General features: G+C 35.1%; 1 protein-coding gene and 1 pseudogene across 5 annotated transcripts in view; both read right to left on the bottom strand.

Annotated features, from left to right (window-relative positions):
* The window catches only part of PTEN (phosphatase and tensin homolog), a 101,928-nt gene that overhangs the window by 22,969 nt on the left and 57,711 nt on the right, over nt 1–21,248 (bottom strand). For 2 of the 4 annotated variants that reach the window (XM_078345970.1, XM_078345969.1), the window contains 2 exons: nt 18,660–18,703; nt 16,211–16,467 (listed from right to left, as the gene is read on the bottom strand). In XM_078345970.1, the coding sequence (XP_078202096.1) occupies nt 16,211–16,467; nt 18,660–18,703 (301 nt within the window). The remainder of the gene's footprint in view (nt 1–16,210; nt 16,468–18,659; nt 18,704–21,248) is intronic. The other 2 variants (XM_078345971.1, XM_035268407.3) reach the window with 1 other exon arrangement.
* On the bottom strand, nt 70–16,276 carry LOC128929305 (large ribosomal subunit protein uL5 pseudogene; annotated as a pseudogene). The gene has a single exon (XR_008475556.2). The product of XR_008475556.2 is annotated as a large ribosomal subunit protein uL5 pseudogene (transcript).

The following is a 21,248-nucleotide window of genomic DNA, read 5'->3' as shown; positions in this document are numbered from 1 at the left end:
CTTATACATATGAATAAAGGGTTGAACTTTAAAGCTCTTGGAGATTAAAAAATACTCTATGTTTTCTAATTTTTCTTTTTTTGGGGTGGGGTGTGAGACGGAGTCTCACTCTGTCGCTCAGTCTGGAGTGCAGTAGCACAAACTCAACTCACTGCAACCTTCACCTCCCAGGTTCAAACAATTTTCCCGCCTCAGCTTCTTGAGTAGCTGGGATTATAAGCATGTTTCACTGCACCTGGCTAATTTTTAGTAGAGATGGGGCTTCACCATGTTGGCCAGGCTGGTCTTGAACTTTTGACCTCAAGTAATCTGCTCACCTTGGCCTCCCAAAGTGCTGGGATTACAGGCATGAGCCACTGCGCCTGGCCTAAAATTTTTCCTATTTTATGTAAATTAAGACTATTAAGGGCCAGTTTTATTCTCTAACCACGAACTTTTAAGTTAAATTTATCTGTAACTATATATGTGTATACACACACACACACACACACACACACACACACACACATTCTGAGGGTATAGTTCTACTTTCTACTAGTAGTATCTCTCCTTTTTCACTTTAATTGTGAAGAAAATTATTTATACAGCTGACCCTTGAACACTTTTGAAATGTGTGGGTCCATATATATATATGGATTTTTTTCAATGTATTTTTTCAGAGATTTGCAACAATTTGAAAAAACCTGCAGATGAAATACATAGCCTAGAAATATCAAAAAATTAAGAAAAAGTTAAGTCTATGTTATGAATACACAAGTCTATTATAAAAAGTTAAAATGCATTAAAACATACACATACAAACTTTTAAGACCAGACATACCACGCAAACAAATGCAAAGACGCAGCATTAAATCATAGCAACATAATATTAACTGTAGTACAAACTATACTACTGTTAAAATCTCATAGCTACCTTCTGTGGCTACTGCAATGAGCTCAAGGGTTGCAAGAATCTGTTTAAAGCACTGTGTGACACTAATCATCTCTGTATAAGCAGCTCTTCTCTCCAGTAAATTGTGTATTGCAATAAAAAGCTATCCCTCTCATGGTTCTTTGTGTATTTTTCATTGTGTTTAGTGCAACTCCGTAAACTGTAACACCCTGAGACCCATAAGAGGTGCCAATAGTGCTGATGGAAGTGCTCTCAAGAAGTAGAGAAAAGTCATGACATTTTAAGAATAAGTTCACTTGCTTGATATGTACAGTAGATATGTACAGCTGTAGCTGCTGGCCATTTCAGACAGATGCTTCACCTTGTAAACAGTACACATAAATGTATGGTACCAATAAATACAGTAGAGTACTGTAAATGTATTTTCTCTTCCTTATGATTTTCTTAATACATGTTCTTTTGTCTAGTTTATTGTAAGAATATATATACAAAATGTGTGTTATTGACTGTTTATGTTATGGGTAGGGCTTCTGGTCAACAGTGGGCTATTAGTAGTTAAGTTTTTAGGGACTCAAAAGTTTTATGCAGATTTTCAACTGTGCAGGGGGTTGACATTCCTAGCTTTCACATTATCAAACAGGCAACTGTATCCTTAACCTTTTTTGCTCAAATACAACTTTAAACACATTCTAACTTTAGCTAAAGTTAGCATTCTTCATGTTGACTTAGCATCACATTCCTGGCCATCATCTCAAAAGTCAACCATTACTCTTTCAACTCCTTTATGTTCACAGACCAGGTGGTGGACCTCAAAAGTTATTACATTTAGTGCTCCTAATATTCCTTCCAGCCCTCTTTCCTATACCTTTGACTATTTCAAACCCATATCACTCAATAACTCTTCTGGTATACATTTATTAAACTCTTGACCACAATGATTTTTAGCACTTTGTTCTCCCAACCTCAATTTTTATCCTGACCAACACATCATCTTCAATGAATTCAGCTCCCATTTTACTGGGAACCCTGAGATCATCCAATATGAACACTCAAAATTCCATTCTCCCATCTTAAAATCTCTTCATGCTTGATGTCTTTTCCTGTTCAACATGGGTCTATTGTGGGCAAGTGCTTTATTAATTATCTACTATCTGGCATGTGCCTTTATTCTTTCCACCTGTCTCTAAATAATATGCTCAGATAATCTTTATTTTTTATCCAGAGCTGACAAAAAACTGAAAGACCAAAAACCCACACTCTCCCTAGATTCTGTATCTCTCTCAAACTATCAGCCTCTGTCTCTATAAATAGCAATTCTTGGCCAGGCACGGTGGCTCAAACCTGTAATCCCAGCACTTTGGGAGGCTGAGGCGGGTGGATCACGAGGTCAAGAGATCGAGACCATCCTGGTCAACATGGTGAAATCCCGTCTCTACTAAAAATACAAAAAAATTAGCTGGGCATGGTGGCACGTGCCTGTAATCCCAGCTACTCAGGAGGCTGAGGCAGGAGAATTGCCTGAACCCAGGAGGCAGAGGTTGCGGTGAGCCGAGATCGCGCCATTGCACTCCAGCAGTCTGGGTAACAAGAGCGAAACTGTCTCAAAAAAAAAAAAAAATTAGCAATTCTTGAGAAGCTCTTACTCCTTAATCCAGAGAAACTGGTTACTATGAGGCTGATTTCTTTTTGGAGGGGAGAGGGGTGCCATAGTCTCACTCTGTCACCCAGGCTGGAGTGCAGTAGTGCAATCTTGGTTCACTGCAACCTCTGCCTCCCAGGTTCAACTGCCTCAGCCTCCTGAGTAGCTGGGAGTACAGGAGCATTAACACCAAGCCCTGCTTGTCTGCTTATTTATTTAGTAGAAATGAAGGTTATCTATTTATTTAGTAGAAATGAGCATTTTGCTATGTTGCCCAGGCTGGCCTCAAACTCCTGGACTCAAGAAATCTGCCTCAGCCTCCCAAAGTATTGGGATTACAGGCATGCACCACCATGCCCAGCTGAGGCTGATTTCTTAAAGGTGCTTTCTCAACAACCAATTTCCTACTGTTTTCACAGTTCAATCCTGGCTACTGGCTGATTTTTTTTAAAACATTTTACTGAACACTTTTTATTGGCCTCTTGGGTAGAAATGAGAATTTTTTTGCCAAGAAGGATGATCCCATCATACTTCTGCTGGAATCAGCACATGGCCTCCTCTTTATTGATTCTGTTTGGCCCCAGTGCAGCCTGTCCTGCACTTCTTATTTGCAATGATGAAACCTGGCTTATCCAGCACCACACAGAAGTCCAGGCTGTAGATACCAATGCTTGGGTCGTATTTGATACCCAAATCGATGTTTTCTTAGATCCCAAAGCCAAAATTTCCAGTATCTGAGAAGTTATTTTTTCTTAATTCACACTCGTGCACCTTTAGACCTTTCTCCAGGATTTCTTCTGCCTTGACCCCTCGAAATGTGCAGCAGACAGCAGTCTTTTCATTTCTCCTGTTGCCAAAGGATCTAACAGTCACCTAGCTTTGGAAAACATGCAGGGTTCTGGTCTGTGAGCTGTTCCAACACCTTGGTTACTCAGGTCAGTCTGTCTCCAGTTTCTCCTAAAAATATGTTGAGGCAGAGTCTGCACATGAAAAGTTCCTGCATGGGGTTCTCTTTTTCACCTTGATCCTGCACCATGATGGAGAATAGGACGAGTCTGGCTGATTTTTCTGCACCCATTCTGAAACTACCCTGCTTGTGTCATAGGACTTACTCTCTTAAGGTTCTTCCAACCTCTATTGGTTGTCTCTTCTCTTATTGTTAAATATAGGCATATCTCAAAAGATTTTCCCCTCTGTCAATCCAATCTATTCCAGTGCTTTAATTATCCAGTTTTACATAATAACTCCAAACCTCATCTCCCTCAATATGACTTTATTCCCAACTGCCAGGGCATAATTCCAACATCTGGCTGGAATTTCTATCTGGTAATCTCAGAAATACTTAAAATACACATTTCCAAAAACCAAAGCTTTTTTATACGGAAAACCTTCCTTACTTCCATCAGTGATATTCACTATTTTCTTCAGTACTAGATGGCCTTCTAATAACTACTACCACCACTGCTTATTGAGCCCATACCATATTCTTTATATTGCTCTAATGTCTTTAGAAATGCATAATTTAATACTCATAAAACCATATAAGAAGGGTAATATTGATAAAACATTTTATAGATGAAGAAAGGTCATTTATCTTCATAAGTAATGGAACTAGGTATCATCCTAGCACTAGTCAACTACTATATGCACAGATATAGTAGATATTATCCCAGCACTAGTTAGCAACTACATCCACAGCTTCTAGTCAACTACTATATGATCCTGCCATCTTCTTTCTGCTTGAGGAAGGAAACATAGCTGAAAGACAGCAGTGATATAAAAGAGCTACAGAAAGAGAAGTGAGGGAACTCCAGCACTATGGCAAAAGCTCAGGCAGCAGAATGGAGGTAAGAGACACAGCGTATTAACTACCTGGCACATACATACATGCATACACACTAATGTTACAAACTAAAATGAGAGACAAATCAAAAATTAAGTTTATTAATCTACTCATCTTTGATTCCTACACATCTATTCAGTTGACGAAATCCAGATTTTGATTCTGAAATACTACTCAAAACGTCAGCTTCGGTTTTCTATGGCCTATTTCCATTTCTTCCTGCAATTCTGCCAGAGCCAACTGATTTATTTATCACCCTTTATCTATTCTGTAATCCATCCTTTACACCACTCTCTGACTTTTTAAAATTAATATTAATCCAATTGCCAATTAATTCAAAATGTTAAATGGTATTCTACCGAAACAAGAGCAATTTATCACACACTATAATTCAATCACAGCATAAAAATATAGCTCCAACCTCTTTTTCCACTCTTACCTCTCACAATTCCCTTGAATGTACTCTTACTTTGGCCAAATGGAAAAAAAAAAATTTTCCCTGAATTGTACCTTCTGGTTTTCTCTCTTTTTAAATATATGCTATTTTATCAGATTAAGGTATAAGGGCTACATAAGCAGGCACCAGTTAAATCTTACATATTTTCTATCACCTGGTCCAATTTAGATAACATAATTATTTGATACTTCAAGGTTTGATAAGCAATCACCTGAAATGCAATTTAAACCAAATATTTCTTGAGGGCTCCTAGACATTTTCATTATTGTAGGATCTAGTCAGATTTTCTTCTCTTGCCTTAAAACATTTATGATGACATATTCACTGAAAATTGCCCATTTCTCTTTGAAATTTCCAAAATGGTTAGCACAAATGTGAATATAATGTTTAACATCATCTCCACACTGTAGTTTTATCTCCTTTCTCATACTTAATATCTTGTTTTTAGTTTCCCTCTTTTCTTTTTTCCTTGACTGGCTTAAAAATATGTATTGATTTCATTGGCATTTTCTTTTTTTTTTTTTTTGAGATGGAGTTTCGCTGCTGTTACCCAGGCTGGAGTCCAATGGTATGATCTCGGCTCACCACAACCTTCGCCTCCTGGGTTCAGGCAATTCTCCTGCCTCAGCCTCCCGAGTAGCTGGGATTATAGGCGTGCTCAGCTAATTTTTTGTATTTTTAGTAGAGACAGGGTTTCACCATGTTGACCAGGATGGTCTCAATCTCTTGACCTCATGATCCACCTGCCTCGACCTCCCAAAGTGCTGGGATTACAGGCTTGAGCCACCGTGCCCAGCCTTTATTGGCATTTTCATGCAATCGGTATTTAGATTAGTTCAAATGGTACATTTTTGCCTTTATAAATCACTACTTATTAATCTTAATTTCTAATGTAAGTTTACATTTCCTCATTTATTCAAAAACTATTTAAAACATGGTTTTTTATTTCCATATAAATTTGGACATTTAAAAAAAAATTCTAGTTCTAATGAATTGTAACCAAGGAAATGGAACTTATAAATTTTGATTTTTGAGTGAGATTTTTGTTTTGTAGTTGATCTAATTCCTAAGATTGGTAACTGTTTTATGAATGACAGAAAAAAAAATACACTTCACTATTTTATTATTCAAACCACCTATATACAGTACTGTGTTGCTTAAAAGAAACTGCATCTGGGTGATTTCATCATTGTATCATACAATATACTTACACAAACCTAGATAGTATAGCTCACTACACATCTAGGCTACATGTTACACCTCCTACGCTACAAACCAGCACAGCATATTGCTGTATTCAGTATCATAGATGACTGTAACACAATGGTATTTGTGTATCTAACATAGAAAAGGTTCAGTAAAAATGGTATAAAGGATATAAAAACAGTACACCTGTATAGGGCACTTACCACAAATGGAGCTTGAGAGACTGGAAGCTGCCCTGGTGGGTGAGTGGTGAGTTAATGTAAAGTACTAGGATATTACTGTATACTACTGTAGATTTTATAAACTTGCTACTCTAAATTTATTTAAAAATTTTTTCTTTCTTTGATAAATTAACCTTAGCATTTTATAACTGTTTCACTTTATAAACATAAAAAAATTTAATTCTGACTCTTTTGTAACATTTAGCTTAAAACACATTGCACAGCGATACAAAATTTTTTTCTTTATATCCTTATTCTATAACCTTTTTTCTATTTTTAAATTTATTATTATTGTTTATAAATTCTTGTTAAAAACTAATAAATACACACACACTTTAACCTTGGTCTCTACAAGGTCAGGTTCATCAATATCACTGTCTTCCACCTATACATCTTGTCCCATTGGAAGGTCTTACAGGGCAATTACATCCATGGAGCTGCTAACTCCTATGACAATAATATCTTTTTCTGGAATACCACCTGAAGGATCTGCTTAAAGAATGTTTTATAGTTAACATTTTTTAAACAAGCAGGAGTACATGCTAAAATAATAAAAAAGTATAGTACTATAAACATGTAGACTAGTAACATTCATTTAACATTATAAAGTATTACATACTGAACATAACTATCTGTGCTATGCTTTTTATACAACTGACAGCAGTTAAGTTTGCTTACACCAGCGCTGCCACAAACACGTGAGTGAATACACTGCCCTGCAATGGCTACAAAGTCACCAGGTGATAGAAACTTTTTAGTCCCATTATAATTTTATAGGACCATTGTCATATATGAGGTCAGATGCTGACTCAAACATCATTATGTGGTACATGATTGTACCTTCTTTGTGCCTTTAAAGTACATTAAAAATTCCTATCACTGCTTTTCTACCAACTATTCTTCATTTCTTTCAGAAGAAATGAATTCTTTGCTTAATACATTTTGATGTTATGCTTATTAGCACATTGGTTCATAACTGCTAAGTCTTCCCTGGACTGTACCCTGTGCAATGTAAAATGACATTTTTGATCCAGTTTAATGCTTTTTGCTTTAAATGCTGTTCTGATACTGAGACCCTGTCATCTGCTTTTGAAATTTAAATTTGCCTGATGTATCTCTAATCCACCATTTATTTTAAACCTTGTTTTATGTAAATCTCTTGTGATTAATCCCTTAAAAAACAGACTTTAAAGTATAGATTATATACATCTTTCAGACCTAAAATACTGCCATACTACTACCAGAACAGGATACTACTTTAATATCATAGCACAAGATATGTAATGTTTTGTTCATATTCTAGGCATCAATATTCAGATCATCTTCTCTAAGATGAATTCACAATCTACACTCTTCAGTTAAAAAAGTAATTTTCTACTTCGGTAAACTTTCCACTGGTACTGCTAAACTTAGAAATAATGCAGATGTTTCAACATAATGGTGTTTGCTTGAAGAAGCAACGGAAATCTATGTTTTAGAATGATCACAATAAGATTACTAAAGGGAAGCAACTCAACAAAGGAAGAAATACAGCTTTTATTACAATGACAAGATACAGCAGTAGTTATCATCTATTAAGGTACTTGCCAACATTTTAGATGTATCTTTAACATTACCACAACTTTACAAGATAAATATTATCATCTCTATTTTGAGGATCAGAAAACAGTCCCACTATGCATAATTATCTCATTCAAAACCAGGATCTGGACCTCAATGTGAATATAAGGATAAAACTTGTACTCAGGTGTCCTGGGTTTTACTAACAGCATGTATAGAAACTATGTGATTTGAATGAAGTCACAGCTTCTTTGATCTCTTATTTTTCCTGACTACAAATAATCTAAAGTTTAGAGTGTTATGGTATTTCAGTTCTATGATACTAATTTTAAGTTATACACTAAATAGTTGTAGACGATCTACAGAATTGTTGAGAATAAATATGAAACAGACAGCTGATATTTCTTTCTCTTCCCAACATTCTTTCTCCTCCTTGATTTTTCTTTGGAAAACTATTATTATCCCTGTGTTGGGGGTGGCAGGTTCTGTACATCAGCTTTAGACACATGTCCCAGAGAATTCCATTCCCTGGCCAGAATATTTGGTTCAGGAATAGGCATGTGCCTCAATCCAGGGTAATCAGAACTCACCCTACAAATTTTTGCTCCGATTGTAGCTCTCTTCCCATCAGAGCTGGTAAAGTAGGCAGAATGTAAACCTGAAGCTATTAGGAACTATATATTGCCACTACTTGTGGGAACATGTTTGAAAATAACATACATATAGAAGAGAGAAAAGAGGAGGAGGGTAAGGAAGGTAGAGAGAAAAAGAGAAATATTCTTGAGATCTGTTGAGCACCTGAATCCAGGTGAGAGCTTTTAGGTTATATAAGTCAATAAATGTCTCCTTTTGTTTAAGGTACTTTGAGTTGGGTTTTTTTTATTTGAAACTGAAAAAGTCCTCATATATTATAAAGGAGTTGCTTTTTATTTTTCTTAGTTTCTATTTCTATTTTAGGAATCAAAATAATAAATAATTTGGACAGCAGAACTCATTTTGTGCAAAAAAAAAGCACCAGGTTTGAGGTTAGAAGATGGTGTCTTGAGTTATTATACAAAGAGATTATATGACTTAGGACAGGTTGATCTTTGTAGATCTGTTTGTTTTGTTTTGTGAAACAAGGTCTCGATCTGTTACCCAGGCTAGAGTGCAGTGGTGTGACCATGGCTCACTGCAGTCTCAACCTCCCAGGCTCAAGCAATCCTCCCACCTCAACCTTCCAAGTAGCTGAAACTACAGGCAGGTGACACAATGCCTGGCTATTTTTATATATATATTTTTTGGTAGAGACAGCGTTTCACTATGTTTCCCAAACTGGTCTTAAATTCCTGGGCTCAAGCAATCTTCCTGCTTGAGTCTCTCAAAGTGCTGGGATTATAGGCATGAGCCACCATGCCCAATCCTGCAGAATTGTTTTATCATCTATGTTAGAATGAGTTTGAATTAAATAAGTGCTAAGATCCTCCAAGGTATGAAAGTTATACAATTTTATTATATTATATAACAGCCTTAAATAATGCATATCATAGGAACATAGTTTGGCCCAGGAAAAATAAGAATATGTTAGGAAAAATAAGAATGCTAGAGGGAAGATTTTTTAACAGACAGTAATTATAGTTTTGTTTTAAATAAAGAGGAAATAAGAACATTTCATTAGGTTACAATATGTACAAATTTAGTAAACAGACTAGAAAAATAACCTGATTTAAGATTAGGTCATGAATATTCATTCCCCAGAAAACTAAAAATTTTCCTTTTCTTTAGATCACTTAAAGTTAACAACTATTATTTCTAGAAGAGTTATCCTCATTAATAAGCTCAATGAACTCATATACACAGAGGTCCTAATATACAGAAAGTTTATCTCTAACGTGTCTCAAACATTTTTCCTAAAAGTTTAACCAAAGAAAAAGTAAGGGGCCAGGGGCAGTGGCTCATGCCTGCAATCCCAGCACTTTGGGAGGCTGAGGCAGGTGGATCACTTGAAGTCAAGAGTTCAAGACCAGCCTGGCCAACAAGGCAAAACCCCATCTCTACTAAAAATACAAAAATTAGCCAGGCATGATGGTGTGCACCTGTAATCCCAGCTACTCAAGAGGCTAAGGCTGGAGAATCACTTGAACTCAGGAGGCAGAGGTTGCAGTGAGCTGAGATTGTACTGCTGCACTCCAGCCTGGGTGATCAAGTCTCAAAAAAAAAAAAAAAAAGGAAATTAATATGAATTACTTTATTACTTTATGTGCCGCCATTCTGGAACACAGTTGGGGGTATGTATGGGACAGGGAGAAGGTAAGGGAAAGAGAGGGAAACAGCAGTGATTCTAAGTAACTTTGTCATGTAATATGAGTTTACCTCTTTAAACTCAAATTTTGGGAGTCCTTCTGAAATACATACTTACTAGCATTCTCAGGATGTTTTAACTCTTTCTTCATAGTTTAAAATAAACACGTGAGCTATCTAATACTAAAACCTAAGTGCAGCTGCACATTGTGTGGGAGCATAGGACTAGATTAGAACCAACCCTAGAAGTTGCCCTGCAGCATGCTTTCTTGGAAGAAAAAAAACCACCCACAGCTTGCGTTTTAATAATCTGTCACATGTTTGTAAAGCCAAAGTATCAAATACACAAATGAATGACTCCTAAGGAAGTATAACACAATTGTCTTCTTGTAAATTCGTGAATAAAAAACAGAAGAAGCCTTCCTTCCCTCAAGCAGTTATCTCACTCTCAGAACATTTTTCTTTATAGTATCAGTTGTCTGACTTCTGTGTAACACTCAAAACCCAAAGTATTATTTGAGCATTACTAACCTAATGCCTTATTTTATGGTCAACTGGTACCCAGCACTCTGCCATCTAATTTGTACCACATCTGCTGAGGATATGCCAAGACCCTGAGCCAGATTATTTTGAGGAGAGCTCTGCAAAGTCTACAAATTCTTTACAAAAATATGATGACTGCCTTGTCTCTCTTCAAAAGAGAAGGGGAAAAAAAGATTATTCTTCTATATAAATGTCACTAAAACATAATTTTCTTCGGTTTCTTCATGTTTGTCTGTAAAGTTAAGGATATAAGCAAAATAACATTAAAGATAATCTAATAAAGTTAATCCCAAACTGCAAAGTAGATAAAATATATGTATCTGCTATAATAGTGATTCACAATTAAAAAAACGCAAATCCACAGGCTCAACCTACAAGGAAATACTGACAAGAGAAGGATAAACCTATTATCAGATATTCCATGAATGAAACTACTTTAGATAATCAATTATATGTAAGATATTTACTTCTCAGGAAGAATTCCACAGTTGTATAACAGCTTTACCTAGCTAAGTTTTATGATGAAATTATTCATAAAGGATTAAAATTTATTTCACTAGCATTCTAACCAATAGGCCAACAAATGGTATCTTTGAAAGTTTTAAAACAATGACATTTCAAATATTTTACAGGAGCCTGCAATATTATATTTCCAAAACCAACAACCTCAATCTATCCAAATTCTCTTTAAATCAGGGGTCACTAAATGATTTAGCATTTGTAAGAAAGGGTATAAGCTGAGGAGCCTTTCAAAACAGACCAATTTCATCAGCATTACATAACCTTACAGGAGAGCCTGACCTTGTACAGAGATTAATTATTTTGAACAGTCTCAAAATTCTTTTGCAGTTCCAGGATTTGTGGATTTGATAGTGTAGAAAGAAATTTAACAGCATATCAGAGGATTCAAATTTTACTGTGAATGTTATTATTAACTGGATTAATATTGATTGCAACACTTCCCCTTTCTGGGCCTGTTTGATCATCTATCAGACATATCCCTGGAAGAAAAAAACAATTCTACCATTGACTTTTATCCATATCTAGTTTTCTAATGCTGTTTCAGTCTAAACACAAATGCCACTGTTTAGCAAAATACGGTCAACAGCATCTGCTCCTAAATTTTTTTTTTTTTTTGCCTTTTTAAGTAAACACAGGGATAAAGAAGGTAAGAACACATTAGAATACTCCTTTCAATCCTGTGAATAATTCACCCATAATATGGTCTATTAATTAAGCACGAGCCAAGTAAAGTAATTTATTTATTTTGACTCCAAGATACAAAAAGTGATCAACTTCAGTGAAATTCCTTAACTCCAAGTCTTAATATTATGTAACAGTAAAACATAACAATTTTACTACTTACATTCTTAACACTACATGTACAGATCTCCAATTTCTATTTACTATTTGCCCACCATCTCCTTTCACCTGGGGGATCTTCCAACCTACATTAAGGATGGAGAAGATGCCTAGAGCGATTCTACTGATAAAGTAGGTACTATTACATTTTACCACATGATACTATAAGCTTTGCATTTTATTTTCATAACTACTTTTCTTGCTATCTTTCATTCTGGCCCTACTTCATAACATCCTACAGGACTTACAACTTCATCAAATATTTTCTCCTGAACTCTGAAGAGAAACAGAATTGATAGTATTACCAGACTGTGATGACTAGAATATCTTCCCACTGGCAAATTTTTTATTATGGAGACTTCTCTTGGATTTAATTTGGACTGGAAACAGAAAATAAAGTTTAAATATCCTTGGGTTTTACTTTCAACCCTGGACATGATGAGATGGACTACCCCAAGTCCTTCACAAAGTGGCAAGTTGTCACCATCAGCAGAGCACAGCTAACTATTCTGAAGAAGCAGCATATCAGACAAGGTATGTATGCATATGTATGTGGGTGGGAGTGTATAAGAGGGAGGGAAGAGGGAGAAAAAGAGACCACATGTGAGAGCACAGTTTAGTTGGAAAAGCCTAGACCATTACAAAAACTATTTGTTCCAATTAAAAATCCTTGATTATATCACCCTACCAGGCTATTGATTGCAATGCTAAATAAATAAAAATGTCACACAGTTGAACGGGTGAAGGCAAGTATCCTAGAAAGAGTCAAACATATTTGTAGCATGAAGCAGAAAAGACTGTTGCAGTACCTCTGTTGCAAATACTTTTATCCATTCCCCCAAAAAACCCTGATGCTAAAAAGAATGAACTAGGAAGACTGAAAGTAGCACCTTTCTTCAGATATGATTTCTCAGTATAGCCAGCTACTAGTTTTCATCAAATACAAATATGGTGACACAATCAAGAAAACATTCCCATTCTGGAGTCCTTTTTAGAAACTTCAGAAAACATGAACACTTTCAAAATGGTAAAGTTTCTTTACCAAAGAACTTCTCCTGAAGAAACCTCAGTATTCTGTAGGCAGACAGTACACCTTACTGCCAGACAACACATCTGATTTTGTGGCACTGGTAAAGAGAGAAGCTCTCTGTGTCACTGTCACCCACTGCTCTCTTCATCAATATACACTGGGGTGCAAGACTGTCATCAATCCTGAAAGAAATCTTATCTGTTGTTGTGAAAGTATTCTACCATTTCAAGTGCCAATCCTTGATAACTGCCTGTGTAAGAGGATTTGTCATGAAAAATCTACTATTATGAAAGTTGCCAGATTCATGAAAGCCAAGACTTTTAATCAAGAGCTTCTCGAGAGGTGTTTTTTGTTTTTTGTTTTTTTTTTAAAGATGGGGTTTCACCATGAAGGCAAGGCTGGTCTTGACCTTCTGACCTCAGGTGATCCACCCACCTTGGCTTCCCAAAGTGCTAGGATTACGGGCGTGAGCCACCGCGCCCGGCCCTCAAGAGGTTTTGTCAAGAAATGGGAGCACTATAAAGTTCTTTACTATATGTAAGTTCAGAAGACAAAGTCTATAGCCTGATACTGCTCTTTACAGGATAAAATACATTCTTTTTAAAGAGTTTAACTCTTCAATCTTAAAAGCAAAATTTGGAGTCATAATCTTTTCCTTCCTAACACAGCATTAATGATACAGATCTTGCCAAACATGATCTCAGTAACTTGAAGGCAAATAAAATGATGCAACATGAATTTATCTGAAGAGTCTAGGAGAATTCTTATTTCTTAACACGTCTATTTTCATAAGGCAATAGAATCTACAGTTTCCATTTACTCTTTTGTTCTTTTGTGAAATAGTGTTTTCAGCACTTCTCACCAAAGTCAACATTGATTGGATATCAAAGATTACATAAAAGTTTCAAAGTCAGGCCGGGCACAGTGGCTCAAGTCTGTAATCCCAGCACTTTGGGAGGCCAAGGTGGGTGGATCACGAGGTCAAGATATCGAGACCATCCTGGTCAACATGGTGAAACCCCATCTCTACTAAAAATACAAAAAATTAGCTGGGCATGGTGGCGCGTGCCTGTAATCCCAGCTACTCAGCAGGCTGAGGCAGGAGAATTGCCTGAACCCAGGAGGCGATGGCTACGGTGAGCCAAGATCGTGCCATTGCACTCTAGCCTGGGTAACAAGAGCGAAACTCCGTCTCAAAAAAAAAAAAGTTTCAAAGTCAAAGACAAGAACATAGTTTCAACTTGTTATTTTAAAAGTTAAATAGCAGCCTATTCATTAAAATTTAGTATTAAATAGAACTACAGCTTAAATTTGGTTAATTTGTACCATTTAGATTTATTCATTGCTCTCACATAGTGGCCACTGGTTTTTACACGAAAAAAAATGTGACATACTTCTCATGAAGATTCTTTTACATTCTGTTTAAAAGAACATGTTTCAATATAAATGTGCAAAATTTTATGTACACTATGCACATTTTTTAGTGGGAGAACATTTATAGCTTCCATCAGACCTTTATAAGGTATGTAACACAATATAAGACCCTCTAGCTTAAATCTAGTGTTCTGTGCCTCCACATTACATAATTTTTCTATTTTATTACAAAAATTTTTTTACCTGATTTTTTTCCCACTACCAAGATATCTGCTGCTCATCAACTCTGGTTTAAATTTCTACCACTGCTTTTGCTACTGCATTTTAATTTTACCCATTTCTCTATACTTCTCTTCCCAGCAGTCTTTTTTCCCTGTGCTGTACTGCATTTACTCACTGACATATAGAATAATTTGCCTTTTATATTTTAAATCAGTAAAAGCAATTGTTTCCCTCCAGATGATAATGGGATAAGTCAAAGTAAACATCTTTAGATCCTCAGCTCTATAATTCATGCCAGTGCTATCACTCCAAGGTGCAAACAATATGATGAAGAAATGTAAGGCAATCTCCCATAATCTTCAACATTCACCGAAATTATGCACTAATATAAGATTCAATTTTGTAAACTATCAACAATAAATAGTACTTTGGGATCCTTATATATAAGGTAAAAAAGGTCACAAAGGTAAGGAAACAAGAGATGAGAAAGGGGTAAAGGAACAAGGCATCAATGCAACTACACAGCTTAAAATGATTAATATGATCGTTCTATTTCTGTTTTCAGCTGGATTAAGAAGAAATTAGCTTAACATGAAGAACTCTCTAAATCAGTTTTTCTAATATAACTGGAGGGACTTAGACTTTGCCCTTCTTAGAGATGGAAAAAATGTACAAAATCTCTTTGTATTAAATGTTTCCATGTTTTGCTATACTTACCACCCAAAGAAATACATCAACAGCAAAATTAAATCACTGTAAAAGTTCTCCCAAGAGTTTTCTTTTTCCTTTCAGATGTACTATAAGAATTAAATTTGTGACTGATTTTCAATATAGTCCTTAGTTTTCTGATCAAAAATCTTTGATTAATCTAATTATAACTACATTTATGAATATTCTCATAAAATAATTTGTATGTATTATAAAAGTTCACACTCTACTAGGTTATAATATCCAAGTTTATCCAAAGGCATACACTATGATCAAGCAAGCTTCAGAAATACAAAGCTTATTTTTTAGTAATATGCGTTTAAAAAATGTTATTTTAGAATGATTTTGTGAGACCAAATCTGCAATATAGTTAATGGGTAACATGTGCTAGTATGATATGAAAATGGTACCGTGAACAGAAAAATGAAATGATTTCCTTATATAGAAACTGAGGCAGCAAGTGATTTAAAAATTTAAAAGAAAAAAGGATTAGCAACTATCTTTAAAACCTATTTTCCAGGGACTGAGGGGGATGGAGGGACACAAGATGAATAAGATCTGAGGATCTACTGGATAGCATAGTGACTATAGTTAATAATAACATTGCATAATTGAAAATTGAAGATTGTAGATCTTAAATGCTCTCAACCTGGGGGGAAAGAATAATTATGTGAGGTGATGAATATGTTAAGTAGATTGACTGTAGTAATCATTTCACAATGTATACATATATCGAAACATCATTTTATACACTATATTTATATAAAATTTTTATTTGTCAATTACACCTCAATAAAAACTAAGGAAAAAAAAACCAAAATCCGTTTTCCAATAAATTTTCAGATCTAGGAAGAACATCAAAAAATAACTTACCTTTTTGTCTCTGGTCCTTACTTCCCCATAGAAATCTAGAGCCTCTTGTGCCTTTAAAAATTTGCCCCGATGTAATAAATATGCACAAATCATTACACCAGTTCGTCCCTTTCCAGCTTTACAGTGAATTGCTGCAACATGATTGTCATCTTCACTTAGCCATTGGTCAAGATCTTCGCAAAAGGGTTTGATAAGTTCTAGCTGTGGTGGGTTATGGTCTTCAAAAGGATATTGTGCAACTGTGGTAAAAAGACAACCTCAGAATAAGAAAACAAAATCTCAGAATTTTTAATTACAAGTAGGTTAACTTTAGAAATGTTGCATAAAACTTAACAAGTATTTAAAAGAAACACTGGATTCCAGAAAAAAAATAACATACTGCTTAAATAATTTTTAAATAGAAAATAGTCTCTTGCTAACTTTAAATATAATCATTAGGGAAACCAAGTATTATTTTCCCCCATTTTATTCAGGAGGATACATTCTGTGAATTTATGCTCTATGGACTAGTAGCATAGGTCACATATTAGAGGTAGAGCTAAACCCAAAATGAAATAACACATGAACATTTTGTCAGGACTCTCAATGCAAAAGGAATAATACTATTTACAGTATTTATTTCATCATCACAAAACATAGTCCAAAGATAGAACAGATTACTAATAGGATAAACTATGGAAAAAACTGCATATTACATTTCAAAAAATAAAAATGCTAAGTGTGTTATTTAAAGGTGGTCTTGTAAATGTTAGTGTTGTATACATATGTAATCATTAGGAAAGCCAAGTATTATTTTCCTCCATTTTATGCAGGAGAATACATTCTGGGAATTTACACTAAATGGACTGGTAGCATAGGTTACATATCAGAGATATGTGAAGGTATATACCAAAGAAATTACTTACAAAATGTATATAATTGTTATCAAAGTTTCAGGTCTTGTCACATGAATTATTAAGAGTCCAATACTTTTCTGTTCACTATAGTCAGGGTTGAGGTTTTTTTAAAAAAACTCTTTTAGAAACAGGACTACAATATATCACTATTAATTGTTTTTAGTAGTATCTACCTTAGTTCCACTCTATTAAGATCCTTAAAAACCCTGACTGATATTCAATGTACTATCCTGTGTCATCTAAATATATGAGAAGTATGTCTTATATATCCAGTCAAGTCACTCATATTGTGTACAGGATACAATCAATTAAGTCCTTTGGTGTGAAAGGAGAGCTCTTCTGGTAGACAATGACTGTCATTATAGGAAGTCAGCAGGACAGCTTTCACTTAGTCATCTCCCTAACTTCATTTTCCCAGGGGTACAGAAAAACCTCCAGGAAAATCTGTTAGATGTCTATTTAAAGCAAGATAAACCTGAACTAAAACCTGCTTTGCCTAGTAAACAACAGCCTAAATCCACCAAAACAAAAACAAAAAAACATTCTTAGTGAATCTATACTAAATCTCAATCACTAGTGATTTAGAATTTTTTTTTTTTTAAGACAGAGTTTCGCTCTTTTTACCCAGGCTGGAGTGCAATGGTGCAATCTCGGCTCACTGCAACCTCCGCCTCCTGGGTTCAGGCAATTCTCCTGCCTCAGCCTCCCGAGTAGCTGGGAGTACAGGCACGTGCCACCATGCCCAGCTAATTTTTTGTATCTTTAGTAGAGACGGGGTTTCACCATGCTGACCAGGATTGTCTCAATCTCTTGACCTCGTGATCCACCTGCCTCGGCCTCCCAAAGTGCTGGGATTACATACAGGCTTGAGCCACCGCCCCGGCCCGATTTAGAATTTTCAAACCAACTGTCTGAAAGTCCATTCTAGATTTTCAGGAGGGATCAACGGCAAATATATCACAATCAGTACCCTCATGGCACCCACTTTCTCTTTTTGACTATCACAGCAGCATCTCCCAAGTTTCTCAACTCTTCAGTTCTCTCACAGTGTTAAGCCATGAGAGAACTCAATTGTATTTCACAAATAAAAGTGAATGTTTTTGTGGGCTCTGAGAGTTAACTTAAGCCTGGAGTAGAATTCATTTAAAGCAGCTCCCTCCACTCATCTATCAGGCTCCTCTTAACATTTGTTATATTCTCCTGACCTTTTATGCCATTCTGCAACACAGAAGAGTTAAGAGTTCTGCTTTCGCCCTAAATTTGCTTATTATTAGACCAACTGCCTCAAACAGTATCTCCTTATACTATTTTTAGTCTAGGAATTTTCCTAATTCTTAGTCTATCTGCACTTTAGTCTTCCTGAAAATATTAACAGCTTTATGCAATACTTTTTCCCTAAATCACAACAGCAAAATTAAATTTATTTTTTCAAAATTTTTAAGATCATTCTTAAGATGTATCTTACTCAATAATCTAGATGATTCACTATTGTTATGACAGTAAGATACTGTCTATTGGGTTTAAGTTATACAACATAGTACATTTATACCTACCTCTGCAATTAAATTTGGCGGTGTCATAATGTCTTTCAGCACAACTAAAAGAAAAGTTTAAAAGTGATATAAAGTTATCTTTTGCACTTAGGAAGAAAAAAAGTATTAATATTAAAAAACATTGCCTGAATCTTTATAATGTGTCATTTATTAATTATGCCATGTTTAACATTAATTGTTTCATGTAATAACAAGAATTATATTAAGTAGATACTGTTATCACTCCCATTTCATAATATAAAACCAAAGCTTAAAAGATTAAGTGTATGCAATTAGGGCTAATACATTTGCTCACAAAACTTGTGAGGCCACTAATATATGGTACCGCAAATTCAGGTGCTTTCATGCCTTCAAATTTCCTATATGAAAATTTTGCATGCTATTGGAATTTTTTTTTATGTTTTAAGTATCTATAAACAGTTTCAATAGCATCTGACTACTTTCAATAGGATCTGTATCTCATAGTTAAGCATACACAATTCTCAAACTGTTCTTCAAAAATATATATGTTAAAAATAATAAAAGCATAAGGACAGGAAAGAAAATCTGAATGATGTCAATTAATCTACTTGGATACAATGCTAATTTTTTTTTAAACCAGACATTTCTCCCTCTTGAAAAGCCCTCGGGTTGCAAATTTTAATTACAGTATGAGAGTAATAAAAGAATAAGTAAAATCAATACGGAATAGGTAAAATGCTGACTTGTCATTACTAGAGTATGCTTATATTTGTCCTAATAGTAGTGATATGTTAGTATGTATGGCTTCCTAATAATTAACAGGCCATGTTTACAAACAATAAAAGGCTCAGAAAGAGATCTTATATATCAGTTGTGGTCAGCAGTATCTTGGTAACTCCAACTACTGTGCAAAAGAAATTAAAAAAAAAATATTTAAAATAAAATCTTAGCATTTTAAAACAAAAAAAGGCCCATAGCTCTTTAACCTGCAATTCCAAAATCCCAAAAGTAACATTTTCTCTTAAGTTTTATGGTAAACTAAACTGCAGCAAATCCTGATCTGAAGTTGTAAGATTGTACATAATCTTTAATACACTTAAAGATTAAAGAGTGAAGAGTTAAACATTTCATTTCAGGTACTGACCCAACCCCCACTGGGGTGTTTATGTAAAAGTATATGCATCTGTGTTACCTTTTTGAAAATTAAAATCTCTGAATATTGAAATATACCTAGCCTCAAGAATTTCAGATAAGTGACTGTGGACCTGTATTGTACATTCAGAAACCCTGAAAAACATCTATATAGTTTCTCTACTTTAAAGAATTTCAGACCAGGCGTGGTGGCTAATACCTTTAATCCCAGCACTTTGGGAGGTCAAGGAGGGTGGATCACCTAAGGTCGGGAGTTTGAGACCAGCCTGGCCAACATGGAGAAACCCCGTCTCTAGTAAAAAATACAAAATTAGCCAGGTGTGGTGGCAGATGCCTGTAATCCCAGCTACTCAGGAGGCTGAGACAGGAGAATCGCTTAAACCCAGGAGGCGGAGGTTGCAGTGAGCCGAGATCAAGCCACTGCACTCTAGCCTGGGCAACAAGAGTGAAACTCCATCTCAAAAAGGAAAAAAAAAAAAAAATTTTTCAAAACCAAATTCACATGAAGGTTTAACTAATTATAAATTAGTTAATGCAATCCACTGGTTTCTAACTGGTCAGACCTGAAATAAAACAACTTTTATATTACCACTCAAAGTAAAACAAGCTTTTCCTTTTTAGTATAATTTAGTATACTGAGTTTTGCTAGAAAGAAAATGCATTTAGTCATGACATATGCACATATATGCATCCTTGCTAATAATTTCATACCCACTGATATGAAAAACAGGAAAAAGAAGAGGACTGATAAAGAAGATAGTCACGTTTTACACTTTCTTTAGTACAGATAAAGAAGGAGAAATTGTCAATAGTGAAGAATTCATAATGGAGTATTTTATAAGGAATCAGAGATATAGGACTAGGAAACAGAATCTAAGAAACAGAAAGTAACCATTAGTTTTGTGCGGCTCCAGTTCTAAACTTCCCCTACTTTCTCAGGATCCTAGAACATGTGCTTTGATGGACACTCCTTAAGATTGCCTTAATAAAATGGTTCTCAAATATTACTGTTAAGAGGACTATATGGACGGAAAGTGGAAATAATAACTACTAAATGTTAACTAGATAAACTAGACACCTTACAAAGGTTTCTACTTTTTTTGTTTCATCCTTAAAACCTATGATAATGGTCAATATTATCTTCATTTTATATATGAGAAAGTTAAGATTTAGAAGAGCATTTAAAAACTTGCCCCAAATAACAGTATATAAATGAAAGAGCCAGAACTCAAGCTCAGTATCTGATTACAAAAGTCAAACTTTTTCCACTACTGTTCCATAATTCTACTTACAACTAAAAAAAAAAAGTTTTAAACAGAAAAGCAGTAACAAATTTTAGTCAAAGTCAGCATTCCTATAAGAGCAGTAATAACAGAACCAACAGTAACAGTAAAAAGCATGAAAATCTTCACAGGTAAGTATAGGAAATATGGGAGCAAATATGCTGGGACTGGTAATGATAAGTATGTTCAAGGA

Source organism: Callithrix jacchus, chromosome 12 (assembly GCF_049354715.1).
Source record: "Callithrix jacchus isolate 240 chromosome 12, calJac240_pri, whole genome shotgun sequence".
NCBI classification, from domain to species: domain Eukaryota; kingdom Metazoa; phylum Chordata; class Mammalia; order Primates; family Cebidae; genus Callithrix; species Callithrix jacchus.
The sequence above is the reverse complement of the archived record's forward strand: the minus strand, read 5'-3'. Positions and strand labels throughout refer to the sequence as shown.